This window comes from Marmota flaviventris, chromosome 6, assembly GCF_047511675.1.
Source record: "Marmota flaviventris isolate mMarFla1 chromosome 6, mMarFla1.hap1, whole genome shotgun sequence".
NCBI classification, from domain to species: domain Eukaryota; kingdom Metazoa; phylum Chordata; class Mammalia; order Rodentia; family Sciuridae; genus Marmota; species Marmota flaviventris.
The window spans coordinates 60,732,247-60,757,722 of NC_092503.1; the positions used below are offsets into that span (position 1 = coordinate 60,732,247).

The window sequence follows — 25,476 nt, forward strand, 5'->3', positions numbered from 1 at the left end:
ATATAAATAAGGTAAATAATCCCTTCAAAATTGTTCTTTTACTTAACTGTGAACACTTGGAGAGAAGAGCATTCAGAAAAAGAAAAAGAAATTTTTTCAACTAAGAGATGTGAAAATAGTGACTTCATATATATATATGAGTGTGTGTGACAATATATATTGTAAACATAGTACATATGTGATGGTTTACTTACATTAAATTACAAGGAATAATAATCTAAGTAGTAGTTCTCAATCATATTTACAGATTAGCATTTCCTGTAGAACCTTGAAAAATGAAGCTGTGTGAGGCTCAAAGACTAGAAATACTATTTCAAACATTATAAATTATGTTCAGAATACCAGTACTTTTTTAAAGTTTTATGACTGGCCCTGATATAAATCTGAAACACTACTAGTTTACAGATAGAAGTAAAATTGCTTATGGTTGAGAAGAATATCTGAATATAACAATTTACAAAACAATCCTAAATAACTAAACAAGATTCAGAAACTACATGAGTAATATTAATCACTTGTCTCATTTGTATTAGGAAACTGTAATAACCTACACAATTGAAAAATATTTAAATATAGTCATTTAAAGGTTGTTTATTTCCTTTAATTTTTCATTTAATTAAATAGCATTCACAATTTACTTTGATAAATATTTACTGAGTGATTGCTATGACTAAGATACTTTTCTCTGAAACTGAGAAATCAAAAAAGTATGAAATTTGATTATTGACCCTTGTACAGCTTACATGTCAAATAGAGACACAGACATGCATAAATTTTCTAAAATAAAAACTGCATGGTAAGTGCCACAATGAAATATTAACAGGTAAAGCATACCCTATACTCCCTGCAACACAGTCAAATAAAGAAGAGATCGAAGAGTTTCATGACATGGATCTCATTTGAAATGAGTCTGGAAATATAAAGAACATTTACATAACAGAAAATAAAGAAGAATCAAACACATATTTGGAGGCATGCAATAAATGATATATTTGGGAATTTGGTTGTTTAAGGAAGAACATGCTGGGAGCCATTAGCCAAGTAGGTATGACAATTTCCTTGCCAGCGTACCCCATGTTGCTGACATTTTGCAGTGACACTGAATGTAGGTGATCTTGCTCAAGGACCAAGGCGGATTAGGGTGTTCCCGGTTTAAGATAATTGGGTTTAGGGCGTTCCAGTTTAGGGCATTCCAAGTTTAAGATTATTCCTCCTGGGAATAGGGCGTATCCTGCTGCCTGAGTTCCCCTTGAGTTCTCACGGGATTCAGACAGTATATTTTGGGAGACAGAAGCCCAGTGGAGGTGGATTTGGGCAGAGAACATGGATTTCCCCAGAACGTGATTGTAGACGGCTGGTGTGAGTTCGGGAATAAAGAGTTGTTGTTTGAATCTACAAGCTGTGTGGTGGCTCGTGATTGTGTGCCCAGCCAGACTGCGGCATTTGTGCCCAGCCAGACTGTGGCAAGAACACAGAAAAAAATAGACTATTAAGGGATACAGATATTCTCTGTACAACATTCCTTATTCTGACAACACTGAAGGCACATGTGGCATTAAAAACAGAAGACAGTCAAATCTTATTTCTCTAATGATATTTTAATTATGTTTGGGGAAAATAATGCATGCAAGAAATAGTTAAACAGCAAAATATTAATTCTAAATCATATATATTACTGCCAAATACTATAATAGCTCAGAACTTGATAGGAACATATAGCACAGAAAGAATACTATGCCTACATAATCACAGCAGTAGGCCAACAGATTTTCCCACCTCAGTTAAACACTGACCTCCTATAAGGAAAATGAAGATACAAGGTGGGACAAGACTATAGAAGGCCTTGAATATCAAGGATGAAATTTGGGGGCTTTTTAGTGGTTCATAAGTACATAAGATTATATTGTATAATCAAGTAAGCAAGGAAATGACAGAATTAATTTTTTTACAGAGAGGACTAGGATGCACTGGAAAGGGTAAGGCAATAAGCAGAGGGTTAGTTTTATGATTACTGCATAGGTACAAGAAGGAGGTAATGAAATCAAGAATGTACCAGTTGATGGACAAGAAAAAGGATGTGCTATTGCCTTGTGAGAACATTTTGACTGAAGAACAGGGCTGGATTAGTGCGTGTATAAGTTATCTTTGAAAAGAAAGGGAGATGTCAAATTTAGTTAAAGAGGGCATTGGAAGTTTGAATATGATGTATAGGAAGCAAGTATTCTGAGGTCCTTAGCAAGGGAGCTATTTGAGAATCTCATGACTTCTATCTCTGTCATTTCAGGATTACTAGCTTTGCTTTCATTATCAGAAGCTTTTAATGAAACTTATTTTGTTTTGATTTGTCTACAGCTTTGATATCCTTTTTTAGTTAATAAAAGGACAAGCATATGAATTCCTCCTGGCTTGATATGCCACTGTAAATCAAATTTAGAAATTATATATATGCTAATGTTTATAGCGGGTTGCTCTGGACGCTAACCTCATATTCTTATTACTATCTGGGGAAACAAACATGCTGACTAAATAATAGAAAAGCTCTTTGTTCATCCTAAAAGTTAAATTCCTTATTATGAATTGCATAAATGACCATTACTGTGTGATCTTATTAAAATATACAATTATAAGTGAAGTAAAATTATCCAGCTGATCAACATTCACTTAATTAGGTTGATGGTGAAAATATTTGTGGCTTAAAAAGGATTTGCCATTTGATTTCACTAGAGAGATTAGTAAAGTTATTCTCCAGACTGAAAACAAGGTTAAGAAATAATTATAATGGGGGAAAATACTGAAAAATAAATGCTATGTCCCTTGAAATAAATTTGCAGGAAATAAGCAGAAATAAAGTTCATGTTTTACCCCTCATTTAATTATATTTGTACATCTGCATGTCTGTATTTTCAAATCTTAACATTGATAATTCTTCAATAATTTATTTTGTAAAAATTTAGATTCCCAGTAATATATGAAGCTGTATTTTAAATCAGTATTAAACATCCCAAACATTAATGTAATTTATATCATTGAAGATTAACAAAATAAAACTATGACTATATTAACATTGACTTGTATGTTACACAGTAATTAATAAATAACTATAAGATAGATTGCATTCTGTTCATTACTAGTCTCTCCATTTCCATATGTATGCACATTTATCTACAAATAATGGAAAAACAAATACTTACCAAAATTGTGGTAACAATCAAAGAACGATTAGATAAGGAATCTGTGATGTTAGCTGGTTTTCCCTTTTGACTTTCTGTCATATTCAGGCCACTGGCCGGATCCCAAGTTCCAATCTATAAAATAGCAAATATACTTTGTAAATTGTCCATCAGGCACCTGAGAGAACTGCAGAGAAAGTTAAGACTGCTAACACTTATTATTCACCTCTGCTGCATTATCTCCTGTCGTTAAAGTAAAGCTGCTTGTTTTAAGCATGATTCACTGCTCTGTGAAGTGTGTCCAGTGAAGCGTGACATTAAAGAACAAAATGATCCACTGCACTGCTACAGTCGGTGTGGGAGCTTAATTTTCCATTCAAACTTTCATTCACCAAGATAAACCACATTTGATGATACCTTGACAGCTGGCTAAAACTCATGAATACGGTATATCTTTTATTATAATGGATCTATCTCATTCTCTCTTTATAAAGATAGCATGCCACATTAGGGACAAAACTAAAAGAGTAAAAAAACCTAAGGATCCAGAATAAATTAATGGGTAAAGGCAGGAATTAACTAGTAAGGAAAGAATTAACTAGTATTCTCAATTACCCCAGTAAGGCAAGGCCATACCCAGAATTATCTTTGGAACTTTTAAAAACATACCTTTGCAGCTTCTAAAATACTCTCATAAAAGGAGATTGCAGCAGTCTCATCTAGATAACTCTTATCAATACTTGCTCCTGTATTCTATTTAATATGAATTTTAATTGAACTAATATTTTTTGGTAGAATAGGCCAGATACTCCTTTTCTTCTTTCCTTCTTTTCCTTTCTCTCTCTCTCTCTCTCTCTCTCTCTCTCTCTCTCTCTCTCTCTCTCTCTCTCTGTGTATGTGTGTGTCTATAAAATGCTGGTGATTGAATTTAGGGGTGCTGTACCACTGAGCTACATCCCTAGCCCTTTATAGTTTTTATTTTGAGAAAGGCTCTCCCTAAGCAGTCAAGACTGACCTCAAACTTGCAATCCTTCTTCTTGGTCATCCCAAGTAGCTGGGATAACATGTGTACACCACCTCGCCCAACCACGTACACTTTGTATATAGGAATTTCATACCTAGTGATCCAGCATCTAAGATGCGGAGACTATCCTCTGGGAATTCACAGATAAGTAGAGGATTCCATGGAATGCATAGATTGTGGGTCATATGGCACCTACTCTGTTGCCCTATTCTACAACAGCAGCCATCATCAAAGGAGAACAGAGAAAAAGAAAGATGTGAAATCAATAGTTTTTAAAAATTTTTATCGTTCCATTTATGTTAGATGTTTATGATAGACAAATCCATTAGGACAAAATTAAGACTGCTGATTCCTGTGGAGTTTGAGAAGGCAAGAATAGGAAGCACCTTCTTAATACATAAAGAATTTCTTTGGGGGTTGGTGGAAATGTTTGGAACTAGATAGAGCTGGTGGTTTCACATTATGACTGTATTAAATGCCACCTGAGTGTTCATCTTAAAATTGTGAGTTTTGCCAGGCATGGTGGCACATGCCCATAATCCCAGCTACTCCACATCTAAGATAGGAGTCTCAAGTTCAACGCCAATCTGGGCAATGCAGTAAGACCCTGTCTTAAAATAAAATAAAAAGTGTTGAGAATGTATCTTAGTGCTAGAGTACCCCAGGTTCATCCCCCAGTATCATCAACAAAAACTTTAATTGTGTTATATTGAATGAATCTCATTTCAGTTTTTTTAAAATTTGATCAATCAATAATATAAAACAGCAGGTGTCACCTTGAATCCCATGATGAAGACTGACATAAATTCTTTGACCCTACTACAAAGTGACATTGCCACTCAGTCCACTCACAAGCCGACATGCATTTGTTAGTGACAAGCTCAGCTGTGTTTGACCCACAGCCTCTACAGAAACCATCCCTGAGAGCAACAGACTTTAAATAGTCCAAACCAGTAAGGCAATGACAGCCACTTTCCTTTTTCCTTGGCTTCCAACTCAGAACCAACCAAAGAAAGCCAAACACACATCCATAACAAGTCTCATAGGATGCATCAGTACTTGATAGCCACCTCCAGTGTCCCACGCCTACAGCCCCCAGGCAATGATACCTCTCAAGGCTATGCTTTGTTCATATTACAGGGCCTCTGAGTCCCACCCAAAGCAAGTAGCTAACTCCCTTGCTCTGGAAAGCATTTTTTAATTTTTTTTTTTAATTTTTGGTACTGGCAATTGAATCCAGGGGTACTTTACCATTGATTACATTCCTAGCACTTTTTTTGTAATTTTTAAAAAAATTTTTTTATTATTAGTTGTTCAAAACATTACAAAGCTATTGACGTATCATATTTCATACATTTGATTCAAGTGGATTATGAACTCAGTTTTGACATGTTTTGACATGTATGTAACCAATATAATCAATATAAAAGGCATTTCCATTTCCATTATTTTTAAAATTTAAAATCATGCAGACTATGTTTCCTGCATGATTTATTACATGATTTCAATCACTTTAAGATGCATAGAACCCCACTCCTACATGTCAACTACTTCAAAATTAAATGACACATTTATTAATATCTCACAGGTCAAGGAAGAAAATACAAGTACATAAGAAGTGTTTTGAACTAATTGATAATAAAAAATTGAAATATGAGGATCTCTAGAATGAAACAGAACTTATATGAACATTTATAACTAAAGTACTTGTATCATAAAGAAGCTAGAGAAACAATCAAATTATTTTCAAATTAAGAAGTAGAAAGGAAAAATAAGAGTAGGAACAGAAATATATCAAACATAGAAGAACTAATATAGCTAAAAGTTGATAACAATCAAAAAGTCTAATCAAGAAAAATGCAAAAACACAAAAATATCAAAAATATATTAAGGTAATATTGCAGTTGCATGCCAACATATGTGATAGCTTGCATAATATGGTCTATATTATATAAGGATCCTTGTGCTGCTGAGAAGAAAGTGTACTCAATCATTGACGGATGAAATATTCTATACATGTTTGTAAATTCTAAATTAACAATTGCATTTTTTACTTCTATAGCTCCTTTATGAAATCAGTAGTTCTTTTTCCTCATGCTCTCAAACCTGGGAGTTAGCAATAATGAAGTTTACCTTCCATACTACCCTAACGAACTACACAATTTCTTTTCTTCAAAGGAAAGAAAACTATTAATTTACCTTTTACATTAAACATTTGTACATAAATTAAGTTATTTTAATGTGATATTGATATAGCAGGTATTATTTATTCAGTCTATCTAAATATGCAAAGTTCTCATCAACATAAGTTTATCCATATAAATATTAAGATTCTTTATCTTCACTATATTTCATCATATCCACTTTTTTTGGATATGAGTGACTTTCTCAGTAAACTATTGAGTTTTTCTTTTTTTTTTCATTTGAGTGACTTTCTCAGTAAACTATTGAGATATCTGTTTTACCTTAATAGAAGAAGCATAAAAGTATAAACATTAGTAATTTATTTTAATTGAAAGAAGGGTAGATATGTCATTTTAATAGGTGAATGTAAGGGCAAACTACTATATTTTTCAAGTATGCATTAAATTATACAAGGGAGTCAAAGTCTTTTTAATGATGTCTTAAAATTTTTCTTGCATATTTTCTCATATTGAGTTAAAAGTCATCTTGCTTTTAGGCACTGTTCATTCCTAATGCTTGCATCAAAAAGGAAGTATGCAATAAATTGTTGTGAAGTGTAGCCACCATGCACAACACTAGAACTTATTTTCCCTATCTAACCTGACAGTATTTTTTTATAGATCCCAGCAAAACATCATCAGACTAGCAAGGACCCTGCTGGAGATCTGAGTGGGGACACATGGAGAGGTGCAAAATTAGATGCTTGCTAACCTACTAAAGGGTTTCAAATTCAAAATCATTAAAAGCACTCTATTGGCTAACCAAGACACATTTGCCATTGGTATTTTGCAATGCCTGCCATTTTTATATCCCTGGTCTATAATTAATACCTATCAATTATTCCTTCCTTTATTCATGGTTGGATAAATAGGTAGGTTATTCAGCTGTACAATTCTACCAGCCAAAGCACTGGCAAACATCATTTGTCCACTTTCTTCTACCTAATGACACCTTCAAACATGATCAACATGTTTTCAACTTTCAAACAAAGCCACTGATACAAAGATGGTTTCACTTAATGACACCTTACATGATTACTTTTATAAAATATAACGTAGCTCACTAAATAATTTTGTTCACTCATCATCATACTTGTCTAATTTCATTCTCTGTCAGTTCCCATTTTAGTACTATTTGTATAAAGGATTTGAAGCTCAAAAGCCTCTCATACAAATCAATAATTTCCAGTAATCACACATTAGTTATCACCATTGACACGTTAGGTTTCTTGGCATAATACTAAGAAGTTTCAGAAATTTTAGAAGCTTTACGATATTAAGGTAAACAAAAATTTATGTATTCCTAGATTGTAGGATTCCTAATAGTACACAGTATGCTTTAAATTTTAAAAAAGCTACCAAACTAATACTGTTGGTTTTTTTTTATTTCAATGACAAGAAATATGCACAGATAAATTCAAGAATTGTTTTTTATATTAAGAAACACTATTTTATTATTTGATTTAATCAGACTTTTTTTTTTTTTTTTAAAGATACTGCATATAGATCCCAGGGCCTTGTGCATGCTAGGCAGACACTCTACCACTGAACTACACTCCCACATTCCCGGCCCTTGATCAATTCTTTTAAGTCCTTTTTTTTTAACTTTTCAGTTCTGAAATAGGTACAATATATCTATGTACTGCTGTCCTCAGAAAATTTGTTTATGTATGGTGGTGACTCTGCATCTTGTTCTGCCCAACACTTCAAGTTTACAAATTTCTTTCTAATATAATTATTAGTAAACACTCTTGTCCAAATAAAAATGTCATAGTTCAAATAATAAATTAATTATAAGTTCACCCTAATTATAAGAATTAAATTAGATACAAAATATGAAAGTTCTCCAAAAGCATAAACTATAGAAAATTATGATTTAATTCTTTTTTATTTTATGTTCTGACTCACTCTTAATTATTTTCTTCTTGTCATAAAAGAATGTATGTTTATAGCCATTAAGTTATGAAGTACATAAAAAATATAAAAAGAAATCAATTTAAACTGTATTACCCAGAGTTAACCAAAGCTAATGCCTTGGTGTGTTTCCTTCCAATCTTTTATCTTTCCATGTTTGTTACTTTTGCAGTTTCCATCATAACTTAGTGGTTAATGGTCCACTTTCTGCAAGAGTATCAGACTTCCTGGATACCATTATAGTCACCCAGGTGCTGTCAGGTGACTTGGGAACATTACTTATCTATTCTTCAATTTCTTTATTTATTGATGGGGAAATGGTATCATTAGTCTCAGAGTTCTTTTGTGGTTGTTGTTGGTTTTGGTACTAGGGATTTAACTCAGGGGTGTTTAACCACTGAGCCACATCCCCAGGCTTTTTTTTTTTTTTTTTTTTGTATTTTATTTAGAGACAGGGTCTCACTGAGTTGCTTAGGGTCTTGTTAAGTTGCTGAGGCTGGCTTTGAACTTGTGATACTCTTGTCTCAGCCTCCCAAGGCCACTGGGATTACAGGCATGTGCCATTGCACCCAGCTCATAGAGCTTTTGTGAGCATTGAAATTTAAAATGTCAACGTATTTATCCAAAAGAATTAAAGTCAACATACTATAATGATACAGGCACATCAGTGTTTATAACAGTGCAACTCACAATAGCCAAGTTATGGAACCAGCCAAGGTGCCTGTCAACAGATGAACAGACAAAGATATGTGGTATATATACACAATGGAGCTTTACTCAGCCATAAGGAAGAATGAAATTATGGCATTTGTAGGTAAATGAATGGAAATGAAGAACATTCATGCTAACTGAAATCAAACAAAGTCAGAAAGTCAAGGGTTACATGTTTTCTTTCATATGCAGAAGCTAGACCAAAATAAGGAAAAAAAATGGTAGGTGGGGGAGGGAGCAACCCCATGAAAATAGAAGACAAATGAGTGAAGGAAGGGAACTGATTGGGAGGGAGGAGGAACTGGAAAAGAGAGGAACAGTGGAACAAAACTGACAAATTTATGCTATGTACATATATGAATAGACCACAGTGAATTTCACCTTTATGTATATCTATAAAGCACTAATTTTTTAAAAAGTAAATAGATGGAACGCCAGTGGAGTTGAGAAAGGGGAATAGGGACAGGAAAGAAGGGAGGTAAAGAGGAAATAATGGGGATAGAAATAGAACAAATTATATTCCATGCTTGTATAATTATGTAAAAATAAACCCCAATATTATCTATAACTATGATGCAGTAATAAAAAGATAAAAAGTCAACATAATTTGTTATATATATATATATATATATATATATATATATATATATATATATACTGTAATTATTATGATAATAGTTAAGTAAATCCTGTTTGTACTCTATTCTGAGCATTTTCTCCTGGCATTAAAAATTAGTCAAATGGCCTAATTTTAAGGACTACCCATAATGAAATTAATAAACATATCATGATTTAACTATCATTGTCATATGTAAGAATTTAATAAACACATTTGTTTATAAATAATTGCCCACATATTTGATTATTTTAATAACAAATTTCTAGAATTAGAATTACTGGACACAAGTTATAAGAGTTCTCAAGACTGCTAGTACATGTTGTAAAACAGCTTTCAAGAATTACTCTTCTACTTGCTATCTTCTCCCTTACAGTTCATGGTAATTCGTATAAGATAATTGTATCTCTTAATTCATTACTAATTAATAATAATTGAGTTACATAATTGGATGATGTTCTAGAAGTTCATGACACTTTTGTTGTTATTTTTAGGTAGTGTTTTTCTTTATGTAATTTTTATTCCATATATTGTATTCCCCTAAATTTCTAGTATGTATTTTTAATCATGGTTGCCTTGCTTTCTATATTTGTGAGTTTGTGTTTGCTGATCAATTACTATCTACATTTTCACTTTCAACATATTTTTTCATTTTATGGACTTTCTTATAGCTGTTCATCAATAGATATTTTTATGTCTGGACTTTATGCCCTCATAAATATTTAGCTTTGCTGCTTTCATATTGGTTGGCCTTCATTATTTCTTTTCTAATCCTAGGGTTGGGGTAGATAGTTATTCTGTGATAATTTGGGAGATAACTTTATTTTTGTTTAAACACTTACTATCATATTCTAAAACCCAAATTGAACCCTAAAAATTAAAATGACATCTACTGTATAAAAATTCACTCTTTAATCCATTTTGCTATGATACATACTGATTCAGTTTTAGTTAATTTAATCTGAGATTAAGAGCACTGCTTATCTTTGTTTGCTTATTTTGTTTCGTATATTACAGATAAAATTTATTTGAGAAAAAATTAGTGCTTTTTGATATAATTTCAAAATCAGGACTCAATACTATCTTGCTTAAACATTTTTGATCTCTATTAGAATTTCTAACCACCCATTTCTACCTTTCATTTCTGTTTCTTTATATAAGACTATTTATGTAAGCAATTCAACATACTTTTATCTGTTTGCATATTGAAGATTTTTTTTAACCTTCTTACATTAAGAAAACTTAAAGACATTGTCTCAAAGCTCCATCTTATTATTTTTTCCTAACATTTAAAGTTGCTAAAAGAGACTGAAAGCAGTTTATTATTTGTTTTTGTTGTTGTTGGCAGATATTTTATTGAAATCTTCTAGTGTTCTCTATTTTTATACATGTATATATGTATTTTACATATTTATATATGTATATATACATGTTATATATGTACATGTTATATACACATTCATGTACATGTAAATATTTTGAAAAATATTCTCTGCAAATAAAATATCCTGATTTTATGTATAGTATGTATACAGAATTTCTTATCCTATCTATCAGAATTATAATACTTTTCTCTAGTTTCTAAAGATAGATTTTTACTTCAGTTTTCCTGAAGTATTTGTGTCATGATCTCTTGATTAGATATTAGACTTTTCATATGAAATACTTTTCCCTCTTTGACTATCTTGCAGATGGATCCTGATCACTGCTTCAAAATATGTCTAAAGGACCTCCTCTGTATGGCAACTGATGGCCTTTAGCTGGACTTCCATAACAGTGACATTACAGTGATTACCATGTTATCTTTTTATCAGTTTCTTATCTCTTGCTAGTTAAACTTTAACCCTCTATGGGTAGTGACAGTCACTTACTCATCTTCTAGCTCAAGGCTTTTGAATATAAGGCAACCTCGGGACTTTATATGACAGCTATGAATACATTGGTTTTTTGGAGAAAGAAATCTGTTATTTTCTACATCTTAGAAATGTCATTTACATATTGCTTTGAATTAAAATTGCGATTCACTTTTATTTATTGTAGCTTACTATGTTAGATTTATATTAGTAAATTAAAGGAAGGAAGCATGTCATAAATCTTTAATAAATATTCAGCATTAGTAATTATTGAAATTAGTAATATCATAAGGAAAATAATAAATTGAATTTATTATTATTGCATTTACTAAATTAACAGAATATGTAAGTGAATTCTTACACGATGAAAACTTTTAGGTTGATTTTACAATTTCCAAAATCATTCATTCATATGGAAAATATTGAATATATATTATTATGTGTCTATTATTTTATATTTACATAATATGTTTCACACATTTTGTTCTTCCTATTTCTCCACTTTTTTTTTAACTCCTATGTTTTGTTCTAACTCTGTTTCATTTGTGTGTGTTTGTATATGTGTGTTCTGTTACTGGGAATTGAACCCAGGGGCACTCAACCACAAAATTAAATCCCCATCCCTTTTGATTTTTATTTTGAGACCAAGTGTCTCTTAATTTCTTGAGGCTGACCTTGACTTGCAATTCTCTTGCCTCAGAACTGAGTAGCTGGGATACAGGGATACAACCAGCTGTAACTCAATATCTTATAAAATGTTTTAAAATATTACACCACACATCTTTGCCATGTATTTGCAAATTTTCTAAGTTTTATGTATGTTTTAATATTTTATAAGTATTCTATTTAAATAACTCATTATTTTTTATTTCTCAGAAATACTCTAATTCTTACTATAATTTTATTTGATGATTGTTTTGTCTGGTTTCTTTGTTTTACTTTTACTAGGTGAAAAAATCTTTCACTTATACAATTAATTTTTAAATCGTTCATTTATCACATTAATTATTTATTTATCTTTATGTTGACATTTTTCTCAGTATAAACTTCATTTACTTCTTAAATCACATTTATGTTCAAAGAATATTTTTGCTTCTCCACAAGATAAAATTGTTTACCTCATCTGAAATTAGCATCTTATCATGTCCTCTAAAGGTACATGTCACCTTGGTTTTTATAGGCAGAATCAGCAAGGCATGTTTCTTATTCTCTGTGGAATTTTTAGAAATAATCTGTTTAACAAGAATACCGGAAACTTTCTCAAGTAGGAGTAAAATAAACATTCCAGCTAGCTTTAAAAATATTAGTTCAAAAGAAAGCCAAGCTTATTTGAAGTTAACAACTACTTTAAATTAAATTCTCTAGAAGAGTAATTGGCACAATGTAATCATCAAAATTCTCTTTACAGAGTCTTATTGACATTTACCAACAAAATATCCATTGGAATGTTGGTGGTTGGGAAAAAATAATCAATAAAGTTTTCATTATAAAAGAGAGTAGGGCTGAGGGTGTACAGTTCAGTGGGAGAGCACTTGCCTAGTATGTCTGAGACCCTGAGTTCAGTCTTCAGCAACACACACACACACACACACACACACACACACACAAACACAAACACAGTGTTAATGAAGAAAAGAGAAACATTTTTTAGATTAGAAAGGCCTCTGTGATCATGAGAAAGCACATTATACATGTCTCAAATGGTTTTAGCATAATATGAATTCTCCATCATAGAATAAGTTTGCTTAAAAAGTGTTTTCCCAGGAATAAGTTTTCCCCAACCACATGATCCATGAAGTACAGTTTTTCATGTAGTATTTTAACAGCTCCTCTTAGAAGAAAGGACATCCCTAGTAATGTTACTAGAGAGTATTGAAAAAAAGGAAACTTAAGGAAGGAATATATGTTAAGTGGTGATTTATATTTGGGAGATAATTATTCTTTTAATTGATTGAATGTGTACATATTGAATATATGGGTTACTTATTTCTCTACTAAGTACACCCATTCTTTCTGGATAATCTGCAAACCCAGATTTCTTAAGTCAATATGGAACTTCACATGGGTATGGAGATTTTTTTTTCACCACAGTTGTTCTCTTGTTAGGTGTTGACAGGAATTTAAAGCTTTTTCTTTCCTTCCTTACTTCTTCAAATGTTGAATATTTAAGTAAACAGTAGAGATAGAACTCGTATTACTCTCCAATAATCCTTGATATCAAAGTTTAATAGTTGTATACTTCTATTATGTGTTAAGATGAAAGTACTTAAGCATCGTGCCTGATTTATCATAGACAAAAAGGAAATACTTCATAGCAAGGCCTATATGCTGCCTGCCAGGGAAAATTCAAAGAACATTGCAAAAGTCCTGGAACTGGACTGCCTTCCTATAGAAATTAATTGTCCACAGGACAGTGTAAGGAACTACACTTAGTTATCAGTTCCTTGATACCCAGCGGTTTCCACAGGGTTTGATATTTCACCATTTGTGAAAAACAGTACTAATATGAGGAATATGCGGGGGGGAAAGAATGAATATTATATATATTCATTCTGTAATTTCTTGCAGACACCTTTTTCATATATATATATATATATATATATATATATATATATATGTAAAATCATCTAATCATCTAATATATATAATCATCTAATCATCTCCTGGAATGTGATGACTAATATAAACACATATTTTTCACATTTAGAATTTTTATTTGTGTTTAGGGCAAGTTCAATCTAAACTTAATTATAAAAAGTTAAGAGATCAGTAGTGGTTTTATTTTATTTTCAATAAAATTTTAACCAGTGAATTAAATATTGTCAAAAATGACAATGTGATAACACTCAATTAAGGATCATTTTCCAAGAATAAAAATGTACTTCATATTTTATTAGATTTGAAGTCAAATCAATGCTTTATAATTGTGGCTAGTGTGCATGTTGTAATTCAAATTCAGTAACTGAAAAAATAAAAGTCAATATGTGATATTCTTTGATATGCCAAGATTAAAATTATTGTCCAACAAAATAGGAAATTATGTGCCCTCAAAGAAGTCAGTACTATTGGCTACTAAACACATGCATCACCCACAAATGAAAATATTTTACCATCTTGAAGTTTTTAAATGACCAAGCAAAATAATAACTACAAACACACTGACAGACAAAAATGTTGGTATAGTTCTGAAGTAGGGCTTATGATGAATTCTATGTAGTTAGAGAAATTCAATGCTTAACATTTCCATAGAAATACATTATGCAGGGAGGCAACCCAAGAGGTATTTTGGCTTTTTAAAAAGCAAACAACACATTTCTGACTAGTTTAAAGATTACTAGTCAACATCACCCTTAACATTGTTTTTGTATGGGAAAGCAAAAAAAAACTCCCAGTTCTTGGGAAAGTTGAGTGTTACTGTTGCCATGGGGACCAGGGCATGCATATCAAATGCCATTGGGAGAGGAAGATAAAAACTGCTGTGCATTTGGTACCTAAAAATCTATTATAGAAATACCTTTCACCTAATTTAGGTGTATTTTCAGGTTTAGATTAATTTTGAAGTCTGTAATTTCTTGCAGACACCTTTTTCACGGGGACTTAATGAGTGCAGGATTCTACAGGGAAGAGAAATTTCAATAATAAATATTTCCATAGAAATTATCACTTTTTTAAAAGAGAGAGACGAGAGAGAGAGAGAGAGAGAGAAAGAGAGAGAGAGAGAATTTTAATATTTATTTTTTAGTTTTCGGCAGACACAACATCTTTGTTTGTATGTGGTGCTGAGGATTGAACCCGGGCCACACGCATGCCAGGCGAGCGCGCTACTGCTTGAGTCACATCCCCAGCCCCAAATTATCACTTTTTCATAAAAAAAAAAAAAATCTCTACAAAAATTCTTCAAAAAGCCTTTTGAAACTCTTCTGGTTCTGGAACATATATGCAGGTAAACTCAGGCAGGCAGGATTTTATAATTAATTATTATCTCCTCATGTCTTATCAAAATATTTGACTTTAAGTACAGAATTTTAATATTGTTTATATACTTTGGTATAAATATAAGCAGTGGTTTTTCACTATTGTTGTCAAGATGCTGGAGATCAAACCCAGGACTGCATGTCTGCTAAGCAAGTGAGCTAGCAACACCACCAGGCTGAAAGCACTGAATATTTAGAAGATAAAGATCTTAAAAGTTGAAATGAAGCTTCATTTGAAAGGCAAATGTAAAAAAATCTAAGCTTTTTAAAATATGTGCTTCATTAATTTATATTATTTATTAATTTTAAATTTCTTTCTTATATTCATGTTATTTGTAAAGATTTTATAATGTGTATTTATACAACAAATACTCTCAAATTCTTAACTTTATAAAAATTGACAAATGTCAATGACTAAATGTCTATTTTTATTTTAGCCCCTTTTCATTTTCAACTTTTTTCCTAATGATTTAATGAGACACAGATTATAAGTTGGTTTTATCATAAAATCATGCCAAAGCAGTAAATAAGGGAATGTTTCCACTCCTCTGCCTGTTTTTGAAGGTTTTATGGAAGTGAAGGTGGCTGGCTCCCTTTCTACAGAAATTTATGCATAACAACTTTTGTTTGTTCTCATTTGGATCAATTTTGTTTATTTCCATATCACAAAATTGTAGGAAGAAGAAAAAAATCTATAACTAGATGATAATTTTTATTCTTTAATATCACAATTAAGTGCTGGAAGGATTTAAATTATACCATATAAGAATGAGATTTGCTACTGGTGCAATGTGCATCTTTCTGAGTTCAGACTTCAATGTGCCTTTTACCTGTACTCTACAACCCCAGATTACTCATTTTTTGACCATTGGCTTTCTCTGTTTTCATGTGAGAGACATGGAGGAAAATTAGAAAGAGTAAAAACTATGCTACTAGACAATAACTGCAGACACTTATTTGAATGAGTATTCTATGTGAAGTATCATGATTGTCTTAATGATTCTTTATTCACTCAATATTCAATAAATATTTCTTCAGGATACACTTTGTGGTAGACACTTTGATAGAACTTTAATACATAATAGTGGAAAAGACATCATTTTTTCATCTAATAGATCTTATATTCTTGCTAGAGAGATAGCCTTTGTAAAAGCTGCACATAAAATATATAATTACACATTTTGATATGTGCCAGGAATAAAAAGGACAGGGTACTATTAGAAACTTAAATTTGACTAGAGATTTAGGGGAATCCTGGTGAAGAAAGAAATATTTAAGATGCGACCCCTAGGATGAGTTAAGTGTTCTCCATGAACAAAGGATATGAATGGGTATTCCAAGCTGAGAAAAGGCTATTGTCAAAGAATTGGGAAAATTTGTTCCTGTGGAGAAGTGAGAAAAGGTCAGTGTAGCTGGAACATAGAGTATCTTAGCAGGGGATGAGAGTCAGTGCTCTGCCAGTAGTATTGGAATTTTACCTAAAATCCAATGGGAATTCATAGAAGCATTAAGCAGAGGAATGCTGTGTATCAATTTGCTTTGAAAAATACTATCTGGCTGCTTTAGCTTGGGAAATGGATTATGAGGGAGAATAGAACATAGAGGCTTGTACAAGTAGTTGTACAGCTAAAATGAACCCAGAATGTGCTTATTGAAATAGATGTAGAAAAAAATAATGTAGATTCTAAACACATTTTGAAAGTGAAATACACAATATGGTCTTTGAATAGATGAGTTCAAGTAGAAAAAAAAGAAAACATTTATTGTAGTTTTCCTTTCCTATTCTTGACCACTCAATATCAGGCTCTGGTAACAAGAAAATTTTCCTATTGTAGCTTGAGGTAAACAATATTAGGATAGCGCCTGCTGCTTTTTCTTCCTTTATTTTCCTCTATTCCAGAGAAGGTCCTGTTATGGTCCTAGAAAGTTTGTTTGGACAGATGTAACAGGTTGTATATGCAGTATCGGTGATCGTTCTTGGGCCACAGCTAACTGGGCTGGGTTCCAAGCAATGTCCCCATCAAAACAGAATGAAAGGATTCATTTTTGATCTATGGGGACTATCTATGTGGGAAGAAAGTCCATAGTAGCAACTTCACTCAAGGCTCAGTCCTCTTAATATGTCCCATCCCTCTCTGTTCACCAGAAACATACTTGTTATTTTCTGATTTATCTGTTCCACAGTTGTAAACATCAGAAATATAGTTTTCATGAAAATAATGTAAGGATTACATTTCAGAAAGTGATTCCTAATCTATCATTTGATTGACAAATATACAAGATGCCTCTGTTTCTAGCACTTATGCTGTCCAATCTTATAAGTTTGTAATTCCATTTACTATTGGCAGAATTCCTCTACTAGAGTTTAACCCTTATATGCACATAGAATAGACATTCATCACACTTGGTAGAAGATTAAATGAATTGTGCTTGTCAAAGATGACTAAGATAGAACAATGAGACAGAAATAAGCATGTGAAGAAGTAATAGATAGTATTTTATGTGTTTGTTGCTTTTTTGCAGTGCTAAGTGTTGAACACAAGGCCTTGTATGTGCTAGGCAAACATTCTGCCAGTCCTATAAGTTTTCTTTGTTTATTTTCTCCACTTAATCATGATAAGAGTTGAGGGCAGTTAGATTTCCTAGCTCTGGTCCCTATAAAGATTGTGTTTCCTGGTCCTTTTAGAAACCATTATATTCTAACTTCAGACTATTCAAAGAAAAACCCTCATTCACTTTTTTTTGAGATGAAGAATTTGGAACTGAGAAGTTGGGAGAAAGGATAAAATTCACACAGTTAATTATGAGGAAATGGGAATTATAATTGAAGCCATCTGGATTCTCATCTATTGGTTCTTCTAAACTGAACTCAATCAAGGTAGGAATTCTTTCTTTTTCATCTGTGAGTTGGTGACTATATATTTTAGGGAAAAAATATGGTCAAGACAAAAATCATTAGTCTTTCATGAGGTGGATACTGCTATTGCCCCTGATTCAGAGATCAAGAAATTTGTTTTACAGCGATTAAGAAATTTGCACATAAATTATAAATGACAGAGAATTTGAGCCCTATTCTGTCCGAATCTAGATGTTGAACTTTTAGCCATTCTACTAAACTAAAACATGAGGACTTTTATTTAACGATACTTAATTCCTATTATGTCAAAATCCTGTCTGTTAAAATTGCAGCGCCAATGATTCTTACAATCTGAATACATTTTAATCATCTCTCTATCTTTTAGATGATGAATTCAAGTAGTATTTTTTTTTCCAGAATTGCAACTTGAACTCAGTCATTTATACGTTAGGAAAGTGTTCTGCCAATGAACCACATTCCTAGACCTAGGAGTACTAATTTTTGAGGATGTTGAAAACATGTCATGTGAAGTCTTTTAGTTTTCCTTTTTTCTAAGTTACCTTCACCCATCCTCAGTACCTTATCTGTCTTTTCAGAGGAAGACTTATACCAACTTCTTTCTACCATTATTTCTCCCATTTGCTAATTATTTTCCAAATCTTAGATTTATACCTTTATCATGAGCATCTTCACCTTTTGCCATCTGTCTCCATTTCTCCTTAAAAATACAGTCCACTACTCTGCTAGTTCTTGAACTAACAACATTGTTGAAGGTTCATTTAACTCCCTGTCACTGATTACTCATATCCTGCTTCCACTTAGAATGATTTCAAGTTTATAGACTCATACTGAAAGTATTTCAAGTCACAATATCTTCCCAAGCAGCCCATAACTTCCAGGCTATTCTCTCTTTAACCTCACATGGTATACTAATATATTACAAATATCTTAAAACTTATGTTCAAATTATGACTCAAATTTTTTAACTCTATATCCCACTTTTATTGTGTGTGTATGTGTGTTGTGTGTATGTGTGTTTACATAAAATGATCCAAGTAATTTCCTGTGAAGTTCCTTTCCTGAAATCATCCCTTCTTTCTGAAATGACTCTCTACCAAACACACTAATTATCCATTATTCAAAGTACCCCATTACCATGTTTGTATAATTAATTTATAACTGTTGCCTTCAATATGTACTTATTGCTATTTTTAAGGCTTTAAACAGATATCTGTCCATTGTATTTATTTAAAAATCGAGGACAGTATTTAATTTAGCAAACCAAACTTTCTGATTTCAAAAGCAAATACAAAATACCTATGAAATTTTATGGCAATATGTATAACTCATACTCTTTTACCTTACTTATTATTAATATAGTACTTTATCATATATACTTGGCAACCATGTTGTATAAGGTTGCTATATATTAGCTTAAGGCATGGAAAAGACTTCTGCAATGTTTTTTTTTTTTTTTTTTAATTCAAAATAGGAGTGAATCCATGGAGATATGAAGCACATCACTATTTTAAATGTTGAAATAGAAGCAATGATCAGGATCATCTAATGACTTGGATATTTCCAAAAATAAGGTAATCACAACCCTAGTAAATATGGGGATAAACTCTTAGGAGCTGACTAAACTCAGCTATCTCCAGTCTTAGATACAAACGGATGTTCCCATCTTTGAAACAAAGTGGTTCAAAAGTGACTATCCATGAATGTTTGAGTTCCAGTTTCTTATAAAACATTCCTGAAATTAAATAGTCTTGACTAAAGGTACAGTGAGAAACTCTCAGTGGGAGGAGGAAACATCCCTGTCATCTTGAGTCATCATTTGGTCATAAGGTACTTATCTTTGTGACATTATCAAAAATGTGTTCTCTCTCTCTCTCTCTCTCTCTCTCTCTCTCTCTCTCGGATCATTTGAATCACCTCTTATATATGCTGTTATTTTTCAGGCTACAAGGAAAGTTCTGACTCAACTTCTTTCTTCAGTTTCCATCTATGAATAATGTTCTATGTTGAATTGCTAGATGAAATATAATTTAATATTTTTAGGCGATATTATATTTGTGAAATAGAATTTTTTCTTAAATTCTTATTTAAATACCTATTTACCTGTAATTTCCAATGAGATTTTAAAAAAATTTAAAAGCATACATTACAAATATGAGCAAAATTGAAGTATTCTGAAAGTAAGCACCTACCCAAATTCTATATACCTTGCCTGTCCTTTACCTCAATCCCTAGAAGTAGAAACAAGTAAGATGATATAGTATAGCATTTTGCATTTATGTTTATACCTTATATAATTTATGTACATTAATTCAGGTGTTTCTAATTCAGGTGTTTCACTTGAGTATGACGCAGCAAGATAAACTTATCTGTGCATTTGATTTTTTTGTTGTTTGGCCTGTACCATATAGGAAACTCTATGCAAGCACAAGTGATTGTAAGTTGCATATAAAAGATTATATTATAATATTAAAGCAAATATTTTTAATAACTATATTAAATCTTAAGACTAACTAGGAAAAAAAAGACTAACTAGGATTTTATTCACTTCAAAATATAAAAGGTTAATGAAGAATGCATTCATTTCAGAAAAACCTGATGAGAAAATAAATTATTTAAATTGTCTTAGGATACCTTTATCCTTGAATCTTAGTTGTCAATTATTATATTTGACATAATAAGTTGAAGGTTAATACTTAATAAGTTACTTAATAAAGTTGAGTGTCAATAAAATCTATAGCAGAGATTATTTCTTTCTTCATTAGGATATGTTTTATATAACAATTGAAGTGAATAAGCTGAGCAATTTACCTTTTCCAGACCTTCTTCCTTGAGACTAATCACATCCAAATCAAAATCTGTTCGTAAGCCATTGGTTTTGTTGAAAGTTATTCTGCCTGTGAGGCCTTCCCAATGAGCCTATTGAGGAAAGGGGAAAAAAAGTTAATAAGTAAGTAAAGAAATAGAAGATAAAATGCTTGTCTATAAATACTAGGAAGATTATTATCAGCACTCTTCATAAATTTTCATTGCTGTAGATATATAAAATATTTTTATTTTATTCTGAAATTTAAAGGATATTTTTCATAAATAACATCCTCTAATTTCCGTATAAAATTTGTTTTAAAATTTTCATTTTATACAATTAATGTTTCTACTTATAACTCTTTTCTAAAAGAAATTTGATGATTATGCTTTAAGTAGTAAAAAGAATTTAGTCACTTATTATTATGACATATGAACTACTGGATATCTCACTATGTATTACAGATATAACTGTTATGAACTACTAGTCCTAAATTAATTTAATATAAAAAGAAACTTGTTACACTGAAAAGAAGTAAACCCCAGAAAACATATGTTAGACTTCAGTTATGCAATTTCCCCTTATAATAATTTCCCTTATTACTTTAATTTCTCCTAAGTAATTATTTTATACAAAGCTATAAGCAGGGAATGAAGCAGGAATACCATAACTTACTATGTAATGTGTTCACCCTTCCAAGGCGGGTATTATTTGCACTTTGTGTTAATATAAAATCGTTTCTGGACAGAAAAGGCCCAGTGGCCAAGGGCGGGACAGAGCTTCCAATCACTCCTGCAAGGTAGGCAGGCCTGTGACCCACCGGCAGAAGAGGAGCAGCCGCCTGCTGAGAGGCTGAGCCGCCCCCTCCCCCTGTGCCGGCATAGTAGAGGGAACTGGGACCAAAGACAGAGCAGGCCCAGCGGCCTGCTGAGGGGCAGAGCCGCCCCCCACCCCCCTCGCCTGCCAGGTAGGGGAAGGGTGACCACCAACAGAAAAGGCCCAGTGGCCCAGGGCGGGACAGAGCTTCCAATCACTCCTGCAAGGTAGGCGGGCCTGCGACCCACCGGCAGAAGAGGAGCAGTCGCCTGCTGAGAGGCTGAGCCGCCCCCTCCCCCTGCGCCGGCATAGTAGAGGGAACTGGGACCAAAGACAGAGCAGGCCCAGCGGCCTGCTGAGGGGCAGAGCCGCCCCCCACCCCCCTCGCCTGCCAGGTAGGGGAAGGGTGACCACCGACAGAAAAGGCCCAGTGACCCAGGGCGGACAGAGCTTCCAATCACTCCCGCAAGGTAGGCGGGCCTGCGACCCACCGGCAGAAGAGGAGCAGTCGCCTGCTGAGAGGCTGAGCCGCCCCCTCCCCCGGCGCCGGCATAGTAGAGAGAACTGGGACCAAACACAGAGCAGGCCCAGCGGCCTGCTGAGGGGCAGAGCCGCCCCCCACCCCCCTCGCCTGCCAGGTAGGGGAAGGGTGACCACCGACAGAAAAGGCCCAGTGGCCCAGGGCGGGACAGAGCTTCCAATCACTCCTGCAAGGTAGGCGGGCCTGCGACCCACGGGCAGAAGAGGAGCAGTCGCCTGCTGAGAGGCTGAGCCGCCCCCTCCCCCTGCGCCGGCATAGTAGAGGGAACTGGGACCAAAGACAGAGCAGGCCCAGCGGCCTGCTGAGGGGCAGAGCCGCCCCCCACCCCCCTCGCCTGCCAGGTAGGGGAAGGGTGACCACCGACAGAAAAGGCCCAGTGGCCCAGGGCGGGACAGAGCTTCCAATCACTCCTGCAAGGTAGGCGGGCCTGCGACCCACCGGCAGAAGAGGAGCAGCCGCCTGCTGAGAGGCTGAGCCGTCCCCTCCCCCTGTGCCGGCATAGTAGAGGGAACTGGGACCAAAAACAGAGCAGGCCCAGCGGCCTGCTGAGGGGCAGAGCCGCCCCCCACCCCCCTCGCCTGCCAGGTAGGGGAAGGGTGACCACCAACAGAAAAGGCCCAGTGGCCCAGGGCGGGACAGAGCTTCCAATCACTCCTGCAAGGTAGGCGGGCCTGCGACCCACCGGCAGAAGAGGAGCAGTCGCCTGCTGAGAGGCTGAGCCGCCCCCTCCCCCTGCGCCGGCATAGTAGAGGGAACTGGGACCAAAGACAGAGCAGGCCCAGCGGCCTGCTGAGGGGCAGAGCCGCCCCCCACCCCCCTCGCCTGCCAGGTAGGGGAAGGGTGACCACCGACAGAAAAGGCCCAGTGACCCAGGGCGGACAGAGCTTCCAATCACTCCCGCAAGGTAGGCGGGCCTGCGACCCACCGGCAGAAGAGGAGCAGTCGCCTGCTGAGAGGCTGAGCCGCCCCCTCCCCCTGCGCCGGCATAGTAGAGAGAACTGGGACCAAACACAGAGCAGGCCCAGCGGCCTGCTGAGGGGCAGAGCCGCCCCCCACCCCCCTCGCCTGCCAGGTAGGGGAAGGGTGACCACCGACAGAAAAGGCCCAGTGGCCCAGGGCGGGACAGAGCTTCCAATCACTCCTGCAAGGTAGGCGGGCCTGCGACCCACGGGCAGAAGAGGAGCAGTCGCCTGCTGAGAGGCTGAGCCGCCCCCTCCCCCTGCGCCGGCATAGTAGAGGGAACTGGGACCAAAGACAGAGCAGGCCCAGTGGCCTGCTGAGGGGCAGAGCCGCCCCCCACCCCCCTCGCCTGCCAGGTAGGGGAAGGGTGACCACCAACAGAAAAGGCCCAGTGGCCCAGGGCGGGACAGAGCTTCCAATCACTCCTGCAAGGTAGGCGGGCCTGCGACCCACCGGCAGAAGAGGAGCAGCCGCCTGCTGAGAGGCTGAGCCGTCCCCTCCCCCTGTGCCGGCATAGTAGAGGGAACTGGGACCAAAAACAGAGCAGGCCCAGCGGCCTGCTGAGGGGCAGAGCCGCCCCCCACCCCCCTCGCCTGCCAGGTAGGGGAAGGGTGACCACCGACAGAAAAGGACCAGTGGCCCAGGGCGGGACAGAGCTTCCAATCACTCCTGCAAGGTAGGCGGGCCTGCGACCCACCGGCAGAAGAGGAGCAGTCGCCTGCTGAGAGGCTGAGCCGCCCCCTCCCCCTGCGCCGGCATAGTAGAGAGAACTGGGACCAAACACAGAGCAGGCCCAGCGGCCTGCTGAGGGGCAGAGCCGCCCCCCACCCCCCTCGCCTGCCAGGTAGGGGAAGGGTGACCACCGACAGAAAAGGCCCAGTGGCCCAGGGCGGGACAGAGCTTCCAATCACTCCTGCAAGGTAGGCGGGCCTGCGACCCACCGGCAGAAGAGGAGCAGCCGCCTGCTGAGAGGCTGAGCCGTCCCCTCCCCCTGTGCCGGCATAGTAGAGGGAACTGGGACCAAAGACAGAGCAGGCCCAGCGGCCTGCTGAGGGGCAGAGCCGCCCCCCACCCCCCTCGCCTGCCAGGTAGGGGAAGGGTGACCACCGACAGAAAAGGCCCAGTGGCCCAGGGCGGGACAGAGCTTCCAATCACTCCTGCAAGGTAGGCGGGCCTGCGACCCACCGGCAGAAGAGGAGCAGCCGCCTGCTGAGAGGCTGAGCCGTCCCCTCCCCCTGTGCCGGCATAGTAGAGGGAACTGGGACCAAAAACAGAGCAGGCCCAGCGGCCTGCTGAGGGGCAGAGCCGCCCCCCACCCCCCTCGCCTGCCAGGTAGGGGAAGGGTGACCACCGACAGAAAAGGACCAGTGGCCCAGGGCGGGACAGAGCTTCCAATCACTCCTGCAAGGTAGGCGGGCCTGCGACCCACCGGCAGAAGAGGAGCAGTCGCCTGCTGAGAGGCTGAGCCGCCCCCTCCCCCTGCGCCGGCATAGTAGAGAGAACTGGGACCAAACACAGAGCAGGCCCAGCGGCCTGCTGAGGGGCAGAGCCGCCCCCCACCCCCCTCGCCTGCCAGGTAGGGGAAGGGTGACCACCGACAGAAAAGGCCCAGTGGCCCAGGGCGGGACAGAGCTTCCAATCACTCCTGCAAGGTAGGCGGGCCTGCGACCCACCAGCAGAAGAGGAGCAGCCGCCTGCTGAGAGGCTGAGCCGCCCCCTCCCCCTGTGCCGGCATAGTAGAGAGAACTGGGACCAAACACAGAGCAGGCCCAGCGGACTGCTGAGGGGCAGAGCCGCCCCCCACCCCCCTCGCCTGCCAGGTAGGGGAAGGGTGACCACCGACAGAAAAGGCCCAGTGGCCCAGGGCGGGACAGAGCTTCCAATCACTCCTGCAAGGTAGGCGGGCCTGCGACCCACCGGCAGAAGAGGAGCAGCCGCCTGCTGAGAGGCTGAGCCGCCCCCTCCCCCTGCGCGAGCATAGTAGAGGGAACTGGGACCAAACACAGAGCAGGCCCAGCGGCCTGCTGAGGGGC

At 36.9% G+C, this 25,476-nt stretch overlaps 1 protein-coding gene across 3 annotated transcripts in view; it reads right to left on the bottom strand.

The window, feature by feature from the left end:
- The window catches only part of Grik2 (glutamate ionotropic receptor kainate type subunit 2), a 677,012-nt gene that overhangs the window by 276,938 nt on the left and 374,598 nt on the right, over nt 1-25,476 (bottom strand). For all 3 annotated transcript variants that reach the window (XM_027928184.2, XM_027928185.2, XM_027928187.2), the window contains exons 8-9: nt 21,132-21,239; nt 3,192-3,305 (exon numbers count right to left, since the gene is read on the bottom strand). In XM_027928184.2, coding sequence (XP_027783985.1) covers nt 3,192-3,305; nt 21,132-21,239 — 222 coding nt within the window. The remainder of the gene's footprint in view (nt 1-3,191; nt 3,306-21,131; nt 21,240-25,476) is intronic.